Source organism: Pundamilia nyererei, unplaced genomic scaffold (assembly GCF_000239375.1).
Source record: "Pundamilia nyererei isolate P.nyererei 1_Seehausen unplaced genomic scaffold, PunNye1.0 scaffold00012, whole genome shotgun sequence".
NCBI lineage: Eukaryota > Metazoa > Chordata > Actinopteri > Cichliformes > Cichlidae > Pundamilia > Pundamilia nyererei.
Window position 1 is genome coordinate 6,758,424 of NW_005187413.1, and position 10,361 is coordinate 6,768,784.

Below are 10,361 nucleotides of genomic sequence, written 5' to 3' on the forward strand. Positions count from 1 at the left end.
TGTGTGTGTGTGTGTGTGTGTGTGTGTGTGTGTGTGTGTGTGTGTGTGTGTGTGTGCGCGTGTGCATGTATACACGTGTAAGGGAGAAGGAGTTTGTGCTGCATGTTTATTTTTGGGGCAGCAGTCATCATTAAAACTCATTTATCTGTGCACTGATGATGTAAAGTGGGAAAAAAGTCCACAAATATTTTTGCTGCATGAGCAATCACAGTAAATTAAACAGCCGTGTGAAATTTTAAGCAAATATGAAGTTCAAACCTTAAAGATCAAGGGTTGTACTTCATATAAATGCAAATCATCAGGTCATAATGTTGTTAATATATGTCCAGATAGGCATATATTGCTTGCCATTTATTTGCACCACATGCTACACTCATTTTTTCCTGTTTTGGCGTGTTTCCGTGGTGATGCTTGGTAAAGTCACACAGTAAATTCAGTCACACCGGTGTTGCAGCAAACTGTCAATATAAAAATTGCAGTTTTAAAAGCAAATATTTTGTAATTTGTAACCCTAACTAAAAACGCATTGTATATACTGTAAATGTTTTAATACTAATAATACTGCAAATAATGCACGCATCAGCACCTTTATCTATAAAACTTGGTGTGATTTACCCACTTGCTTTGACTTCTTTACTTTTTTTACATTTTATTTGAACATGCTATACTTCCTTGTGTTCTTGTGGAAATAGCTTCCTGCTAACACACTTTAAGACACACAAATATACACCCTTTTGTGTCTTTTTGTGGCGTTGGTTGTTTGTAGTAGCTTATTGTATAAGTGTCTGCCCTCAGCTAATGTTTGCTGTTGCCACGAGCACGCTTCCCCTTCTCATTCCAGCCACCCATCTGCTCGCCTCACCCCAAGTCACCCTCTGTGACCCAGCCACCCTTGCACCCTCATATCCCATTAACACCACCTAACAGACCCTATTTTCCAGTGCCCCCTTCTTCCTGCTTTCCATCCCAACCTGCCCCCACGTGCCCTGCCTAGCTTGCTCTACGAGATACTAAAGGAAAAGATCAGCCCTAGTGGCCTGCATGAATAGAGCTGCTGTGCTCCACATCTACACGCGTTCAGTGTGGGGTGCTGTAGTAGGTAGGGTCTGGACTGAGCCCTCAGTCCTGAAGTGTGTCAGTTCAGTCAGGTCTTTTCTGTCTGAACAACCCTGCATCCATAACTGATTCTCCCACTAGCTCCCTTCTTGCCCACTTGATCAAACCACCGTTGGCTTCCTCTCCTTTTGCTCGACTCTCCAACCTGTCCTCTCCTCTTATTTTTGCCCGGCTAACTTTTGCCTGACTAAATGCATGTCTGCCACTTCCAGGCTTGGCAGAAGATGCACATGGGCCCTTGTTTTCAGAGAAGGTGCATCCTGCATTAGCTGTGTCAGGCTGCAGAGCAGTGACTGCCACAGGCGTGTTTGTAATTGCCCATGTTGTTGGATGAGCAATGAACACAGCGTGATCTCCTCTGGGTTCACTGTACTTTTTTCTTGTGATTGTTTCTTTATGTTCTGGTTCTAATGTGTCTGTTTTGTTTGTTTTTTAATTTCCTGTGTGTTCTCTTATTTCCTGCTTCCAATGTCTACTTCACTCGTTCCATCAACCCCTTGTCTTCTGCCTTTTCCTTTCCCCATCTGCAGTCTAGCTCCCAGGTAAGTAATGCCCCTGCTCCCATTACATCCCCATTTCTTCCTAACTCCATCCTAACACTGGTGCTTAAACCTGTGATTTATCTCAGCAATGCAATTAACATGAAGCTATCGCTACATCTGTGATGCTCATGTTTTGTTGTTGTCCTGGTGATCTCATAAGCGGTACTATTTTGAAACTGAATACATTCAAAATGCACTTGACATGATCGCCCATTGCTGTACTGGCTTTGCTTGTTTTGTGTTTCACATTTTTGTTGTGGTTTTGGGTATAAAATGCACCCATTTCATAAGTCTACATATTTTTCATATAACTCTACTGACTTTTAATGGAAATGCACAAATTTTGTGGTTTTGCAGACAAGGGGGTAAAGATCAAGCTAAAAAGGGTTCAAACATCAAACTGGGGCTGCAAGGTGACAAGAAAGGCTTGGGACAGGACCCTCGTAAGGACAGCTCCATAGATGGTGGTCACCACTTGAAGGTGATGTACCCTAATAAAAAAAAAATTTACCCCTGATGATACACAGTTTAGTAATTACCTAATGAGATATGTGTCCTTGTTTTCCCAAACGTCAGTTGGAGGAGCTAATGAACACGCTAGAAAGGACGAGGCAAGAGCTGGATGCCACCAAGCAGCGTCTCTCCTCCACACAGCAGTCTTTACAGGAGAGGGACACTCACCTCACCAACATGAGACAAGAACGCAGGAAACAGCTGGAGGAGATCCTTGAAATGAAGTTAGTGTTTTCTGAGATTTGCTGTTAGCAAAAATCTGATTGGCGGTCTACATTTTCAACCTCCTTTTTTAAAAAATGTTCTTGTAATTAAGCCTTGGATTAATTTCTTTTCTCAAAATGTAATCCAGCTCATTTGTTTTTGTCCTTCCCCACCGTCTTTATGAGAAGACAGCCGACATAGCACTGCTAAATTGAAATTTGATTTCATTATCAGAACAAAAAGTAATCTGAAATCCACCACGATGGTCACACTGATATTCAAAACAGTAGCCAATCTACCCAAAATGTCTGTGTAGGTTCTCAGTCATCCAGGTCATTGTAATCTAAGTTTCTTGAAGAGGTTTCACTTCTCATCCAGGAAGCTTCAGTTCTAAGACCAAATGGTGGAGAGTCCCAGTTTTTTTTAAAGGGACAACTCCCACTAGGGAATACCTGGGGCTCTCCACCATTTGGTCTTAGAACTGAAGAAGCTTCTCTGAAGTGAAACCTCTTAAACTTAAAATAGTCCAATAATTTTTCTTCCCAAGCTCCTTAAATCTACCCAAAAGTCAATATGTGCTGCACATTCACCCTGAGGCCAGATAATGTCCAGAGAAATTGCAGAAAAAAACACAAAATCTCAGACTCTACATGCCTTGGTTAGCTTGTTAAATGTTGAAGTTCATGACAGTTTGGCTTGTATGGGAGAGCCAGAAGAACATGGTACACATCGTAAAAGTGCATCTTAAGAAAAAACTGTCCTGGACAAATGAGATCAATGTGGCGATGTTTGCTAATAATAATTAGCACAAAGTTTGACAAAAACCAAACACAACATATCAGTACAAACACCTCATACCCTGTTAAAGCACAGTGTTGGTGGGGTGATGATTTTGGCTTGTTTTTCAGTCGCAGGGTCTGAGCACCTTGTAATCACTGAGTCGATCATGAGTACCTCTGTATATCAAAGTATTCTAGAGTCAAATGTGAGGCCTTCTATCTGATAGCTAAATCTTTCTGGAGATACTACTGTAGTGTTTTATGTTGTTTTTCTTTCAGACAACAAGCTCTGCTGGCAGCAATTAGTGAGAAAGATGCTAATATTGCACTGCTGGAACTGTCTGCCTCGAATAAAAAGAAGACCCAGGAGGAGGTGCTAGCCCTCAAGAGGGAGCGGGACAAACTGATGCACCAGCTCAAACAACATGTTAGTACTGCAGCATACTTCCAAGGAAATTTCTCTCTGCCGATGCTTGTTGCCAAAATAAAAAATGTAGCTGTACAAGTCAGCTAAACAATTTTCTACAAGGTTATCACTGCATGACCACTTTGCAAGTTCAGAGTCATTTTTCTGCTTTTATTTCTTAAGTCTTTGTTAATTCCAGACTAGTACTAAAATGAAGTGATGTCATTATCATCTCAATTTGCAAATAATTTGTGGCCGTAAACATCAGAGTTGAATAAGAAGTCTGTGCCTCCAAGACTTCAGTTTTGCAGCAGTCTCAAATATTCCGTTTTTTAATTTTTTTTTATTTTAAGCTAACTAAAATTTTAAAGCATACAGCTCTAGTATGATTTACACACGTAAAATTCTGGCAGAGGCAATCTGGCCACTTTTCTGTCTCTAGTTTTTGTCTTATGTCACCTTGGAAGCACATAAACTGATCCTTGAACAGTGGATGGTCACCTGGAATCGTACTGTAGTTTAACCACAGACGGTATATAAAGAATGGAGGAAGCCTCTAGGCCTAAAGCCATTGTAGATGTGTCTAAGAGTTATAGATTCTTTCTAACTGCCAGTAGGAGGTGAGACTTGTCGCTCATCTTAATCAGTAGTTTTAAGCCTTATTTAATACAACCTGATTTTTATGTTATGAATTAGGACAGCGACAGTTACTTTGTTACTGACAAGTTGCTGCCATGTACTGCAAGTGTGCAGTCTCCTCACTTCTGCCAACTGCAGAGCGTCATGCACTGACCTCTGCCCTCCTCCTACAGACACAAAGCAGAATGAAGCTGATAGCCGACAACTATGAAGACGAGCAATATCATCCACATGCTCCTCACCACCCCCAGTCTCAGCCCCCACATGCTCCACCTCAGCCCCAGCCCCAGTATTCCCACGCTCCCCACCCTCAACAGACTCCATATCCACACGCCCCGCACCCGCAACATCCGCAACACCAACAGCACCCACAGCACCTGCAACACCCACAGCACCCACAGGCATCCCAGCAACACCCACACCCACAGCAGCCACAGATGCAGTACCCTCACCCTCCTCACCAGCAACATCCTCAGCACCCTCAGCCACCTCCCCAGCACCAACAGCACCCACGCCCTCCACAGCCCCAGCACCCTCACCAACAGCACCCCCAGCATCCTCAGCAGCACCCACATGGGCATCTGCCTCCGCAGCACCCTCACCCTCAGCACCCACACGGACCTCCGCAACAGGGGCCACACCCCCAACATCCACACCCTCAGCACCCCCAGCACCCCCAGCACCCTCAGCATCCCCAACACCCTCACCATGCCCAACATCCACGTCACCCGTCGCCCCACCATCGCGGGGGACCAGCCCGAGGACCCCCGCATGCTGGTCATCGCCCTTCCCCAGACCAGGTAAGATCACACATGTTATCTCTGTTATTAAATGCTATTTACAACATGTTTCAAAGGTCAGCACTGACGTCTTTTTGATATGGAAAAGTAAAAATGTCTTAAAACTCAGTTAATCTAATAACTGTGACCAACAAATGCCACAAGCTACATACTGTACTTGCATGTGACACAGATATCTGTGATAATCTCAGCCATGATGGTTAGAAGTTTGCTTTGACAGACTGTCAAATACACAGTAGCACAGTAGTTGGACAATAGATGCAATGTTAAAATTCTGTTGTAGAGAAATAGTTGTGATATTAAGCGAACAAAGAATTAACCGCTGACATCGCTCCAGTCACCAGATGTTGGTCTCAATAAATAAGACACAGTTTCAGTCCCTCCAGTTCTCAATGCTGCTTTGAATAAAAGCAACATAACAGCTTCTGCTGCTTTCTTCTCCTCATGCATAACGCTGCCAACGACAGGATGACGAGGAGGGCATTTGGGCATAATCCTTGCTGTGACAACCAAAGCTCTAATGTTGTTTTGAGGGGTGAGAAATATTTAAGACTTTCTTAATTTTACTTCTTTGCCAGCGGAGTCTGTGGTGTTTTGTAAAAATCTCAGCATGTTTGTCAGATTTATATTTTTATCTTTATATATCTTTGTATTTTTTTTTTCTCACATTCAGATGATTCAGTCACTACTGGAGGAGCACAGCCATGCCATGATGTTGTAACACTACCCAACTAAATATTTATTACCTCCACTCAATCAGTACCCAGCAACGGGACCTTTTTTTCCCAGGAAGAGGAGGGGGAACTCAGGTGTGCAGGTCATGCATAGAGACTGACAGCTGAGCAGGTATTTCACCCATCTGGACACGCATAGACATGCTGTAGTGAACATTATATTAATTACACTAAAAGAAAAATATTTCCAAACTGAAACTTCCACTGTCTCCTTCATGTTCTGTTTAAGGTGATGTGGGAGCTCTTCTTGGTGTGAACAGGACAAGACGCACTCCACTTCACACAACATTAGATATTCACAACTGAAATGGAAGGAGAGAGAACGATATGGAGAAAGAGATGTTCTGTGTGTGTCTAATTGTTGCTTGGACATGTGATTAACACGGGAGCACTGTATCAGAGGTTACACCGAGGTCAACTCACCTGTCTGTCACAAGTTCAGGCCAACGGCGCTCTCTTGATCCACCCAGCAGAGATCTCATGACCGTCTGTCAGCCCAGTATTTCTTCCTTCCTCCTTCTTCCTTTGACTGGTTCAAGATCATGGTTGTCTTGCTGACTGTTTCACCTGCCTAACTGACTCCTCTGGCTCTGGTTGGCTCCTCCGCCTGACTCTTGTCATGGTTTTTCAATCCTCACTGCCCTCCTGACTCACCTGGTGACATCTGACCCCTCTGCCTGGCTGTCATGACCTTCGGCGTGTTGTAATCATCAGATTGTTTTGCTGAGCTATATTTTCCCTCCGTGGCACACAGTGACTTCTTCCTTTCTTTTTCTTTTTTTAACCTTTTTACCTGCCATGCGTTTCTTCAGCATTTCTAAACGTGACGTGGTGTCCCTTTACTAGCATGTTCCACACAGTCCAGATTAAGTGGTTTTAGGATTTCTTTTGTCATTTCTTGTTGGTAAAACGAAGAGCTTTGAGCTGACTGATGACAGGCTTGAGCCTTGCCTGCAACATCAAGAGGTCTCTGTGGCTGTGCAAGCAGGGCCTTCCAGTTCTCTGGCTAGTTTTAGCCTTAAGGCTGTGGCTGCACTGGATTTTATCTTCATCTTACCTCATTTTAATCAAAAGTAGTCAAAAAAAGAAATAAACTATGCAGATGTAAACATAGAGTGAATGCATTCCCATCCTTACTTAAATCAAGTCAAAATGATTTAATTGTCCAATCACAGCAGCCAAGGGAGTGGTCAGAATATATTGATCAGATTATTTAGATTATTTCTGAGACTATGCACCTATGCACCTCCTCTGTGTTGCAGGAATTTTTACTAATGGTGCTTCTGCTGGTGCTCAAACTAAACGGTGTGAGAAGACCTGGTAAAGAGCATCTTTTAGTCCTTTTACAGTAAAGGGACTTGATCCCACAATGGGCTTCATAAACAACTGTAAAGGAGTTCTTTGTACATATGATTTGACAAATGGGGTTTGTGATCCACACACAGAGGCTAGGTCCCTCAGCAAATACTGCTACTATAAGCATCATTCTAGACTATAAAGAGAAGGCAGTGTCCAATAGATGTTTATCCTGCAGGTCTATTGGAGCCACTGACACACCAGTGTCTGACCTAGAGTATGCTCCTGCTCCCCTCTCCCTTGTACTCTTCCAGCAGTAGTTTGTGTGACCTCCCCAAACATAGTGACTTGTTTTCTCCTTCTCAACAAGGTGGCCTGTGCCTCGTAAAAACTGTACACATATGATAGATATGAATATATTATACATATAGAGAGAAATCTATAGAGTGTGTCTATATGTGGTCAGAAAATCATTTCAAACTGACAAGATACTATATAAATATATATATATAATATATATATGTTTCTTTTTTCTTCATGGTTATTTTTCTATCTGGCTGGAGGTCTGAGAAATGTCTTATTTAGAGCGTTGAGCGGTGTGATTTTCCTCTGATTTGTACTGTATATGAAAACCCCCCTCAGCAGCAAATTTAACATTCCCTGTCTGAAAATACAGGACAGCCCAAATAAAAAAAAATTAAGAGCTTTAGGACAGTTTATGGGAAACAAAGAAGTGTATCCAAATCTATCTAGAAGTTTAGAAAAGGTGACATTATTACATTCCTTTCTTAATGTGAAAAACAACTCAGTTGAAGACCACTTTGCCTGTGGTGACGACTTTGAACAGCGACTTTATTTATTTTTTTAATTTTGCAGCTCGCACAGGTAGCATTGAGATTATGTCTGCTGAACTCAGCAGTCAGAAGCTTGCACTTGTGAGAGGACTATCACAGTTATCACCCAACCGGAGGTTTGAGTGACTCTGTCTGGATGCATTTCCTTCGTGTGTTTGTCGTTGTTGTTGTCTCGTAAGCCGAAGTGATGATGTATGTGACCGTGACAGCTAACCGAGTAGAAAAAAAAAAAACACACGCGCACACAAATTGTTACAGTATAGTGGAAAAATGAAGTAGACTGTTACAATCCCCAGTTCCTCTCTCTAACCCTCATGGTGCCTGTGTGTCTCCCTTTTATGGCCAAGTGTTGGTTGTTGTATATAAATGTCTTTCCATTCACTCATCACTCCAAGGTGATCTGTGCATCATCTTTTATGTGTCTGCTTCCCACCGTTACGGCTCTGATCCACTGACCAAGAACCAACAGACCGTGTGAAACCTTGCTGTTTGTGTTTACAAATGTTAAGATAAATCCTGACTTGGATGTTTAAAAAAAACAAAAGGGAAGACAATGCAAACAGACAGAGGAGCAACAATCCTCTCACTACACCGAGAGGGGGATGAAGTATGAATCCTCTATTTTCAGGTCCTTATCTACTGAATACTTGAAGTAGGGAGTTCTCCTACCATGAAATAGTAACATATGATTTACATGGTAGACGACATTTCAATTGTGCCCATGCATGTCGATTTTTACATAATGTGCCAACTGAAAGCGATGATGTAAGGATAATCTCCTGTTCTCTATGCAGAGCGATTTCTCTACTGTTGTGTCAAAAAAAGGTTTCGGAGACACCAAGGCTTAGAGGCTGGGACTGGTTTCCTGAGCTTAGACGCAAGAGTAATCTGACATTGCGTGTGGCAGATTTGAGAAGGCAAGGCTTCATCGGTGCCTAGAAACAGATGTGTAGAAAGACTTGAAAAGTCACCGGTAATTTTCAAAAGCCTTCAGAAAAAAGAAAAAAAAAGCCTACCATACATTTTCACTGTATTCTTGTAAACAGGTTGTTTTTGTTTTACTGCAAATCACTGAAAACTTTGGATTAAACAAATCACTGTGACCAATGCCAGAAACGCTTTTGTTTAACGGAACAAATATTATGTTTACTTTTTTATTATTCATTTTTTTGTATTTAAGTTAGCTTTATTTTTTCTATTTTTTCGGTGCACTGAACATGCCAGTTTGAGACTGTACTATTTGTATAGGTAAATGTTTTGAGGTGTACAGTAAAAACCAAGGAGCAAACTAAATGTGTGTCCAGCATGCTGAATGATTATTCGTGTGAACGTGAGCTAATCTCCCATAAAGCATCATTCCTCATACATTAATTGCATCTGCATCGTGCATTGTGACGGTGTGATGTTGTGTTTGAGAGTGATGTGTGTCTCACTTACTGTGTCCCCTTAGTAGACAGCCTGTGCAGTTCTGTGAGAGTGCAGCATGTTCTTGGAGTTGCTGGTGTAAATGCATTCAGAAAAGAGGGATGTGTGCGTGCATAACTGCAATTTATTTGTTTATGAGTGCGTGTATGTTGTTGTGTGAATGCACAAGATAAAACTATTTAAAAAAACTAAACAAAAACAACAACAACAACTTTATAAAGAGAAAGTCCCTAAATTTAAAAAAAAAGTGAGATTGAGTAAGTTTGGGGGAAAAAAAAAGCATGGATACTCTGTAATGTTTTGTTTTATAAAAACTATAGGAGGCTGTCCTCAGTGCCCCAGTTTGCTATTGTATGTGCTGTATCAGACTATTACTATTGAGTGTTGGCCAGCTTGTTTATATCCATCAAATAAAGGTGACTTTCTTTCTGTCTGCGTTTGTGATTTTTCAACTAAAATCACTTAAACAGTTGCTACTTTATACATAAACTTTGTCTACCTTCTTTAAGTTAAAACCTGATTTAATGCTCACTGAAGATGACTGATTCAGAATAACTGTATGTAAAGTATTTATTTGAGCATTTATACCTTGAAAAATGTGCACATGGAAAGCATTGAACATAACAGCTTTACTACAAATTTCCATACACCAACACAAATCAGGATCCTAATGAGGACACATAATCTTTCCTTTAGTTTGTGCTGACAGCAAAAAGCAAAGATGAAAACCAGCAGAGAGAGACTTTGACTTCAGAAACATGAACAGGTAGAAATGGAGGCAGCAGCCTAACTGCTCATCGCTGCTTTTGCTACATGTTAAAGTTCAGGGTCTGGCTGCTGAGCTGGGGTCCACATGCCTTGGACCATCGTCTGTAAACTATAAAGATGGTTATGTTGGGAAATTTTAAATAGATCACCAGTTTGTGAAATACTGAGACCAGGCTGTCTGGCAACAACAACCTTGACATAGTCAAAGTCACTTAAATCATTAGCCAACTATATATTTGCATAAACGGCAGCTGAACAGGTGTACCTAAAAAAAAAAAAAAAAAA

General features: G+C 41.5%; 1 protein-coding gene across 6 annotated transcripts in view; it reads left to right on the top strand.

The window, feature by feature from the left end:
• erc2 (ELKS/RAB6-interacting/CAST family member 2) overlaps nt 1–5,739 on the top strand; it is a 45,256-nt gene extending 39,517 nt beyond the window's left edge. For 5 of the 6 annotated variants that reach the window (XM_005724724.1, XM_005724728.1, XM_005724727.1 and 2 more), the window contains 7 exons: nt 1,647–1,658; nt 2,016–2,139; nt 2,235–2,395; nt 3,434–3,581; nt 4,373–4,999; nt 5,467–5,534; nt 5,673–5,739. In XM_005724724.1, the coding sequence (XP_005724781.1) occupies nt 1,647–1,658; nt 2,016–2,139; nt 2,235–2,395; nt 3,434–3,581; nt 4,373–4,999; nt 5,467–5,493 (1,099 nt within the window). In that variant the 3' untranslated portion in view covers nt 5,494–5,534; nt 5,673–5,739. The remainder of the gene's footprint in view (nt 1–1,646; nt 1,659–2,015; nt 2,140–2,234; nt 2,396–3,433; nt 3,582–4,372; nt 5,000–5,466; nt 5,535–5,672) is intronic. The other variant, XM_005724726.1, reaches the window with a different exon arrangement.
• Nucleotides 5,740–10,361: the final 4,622 nt, after the last annotated feature.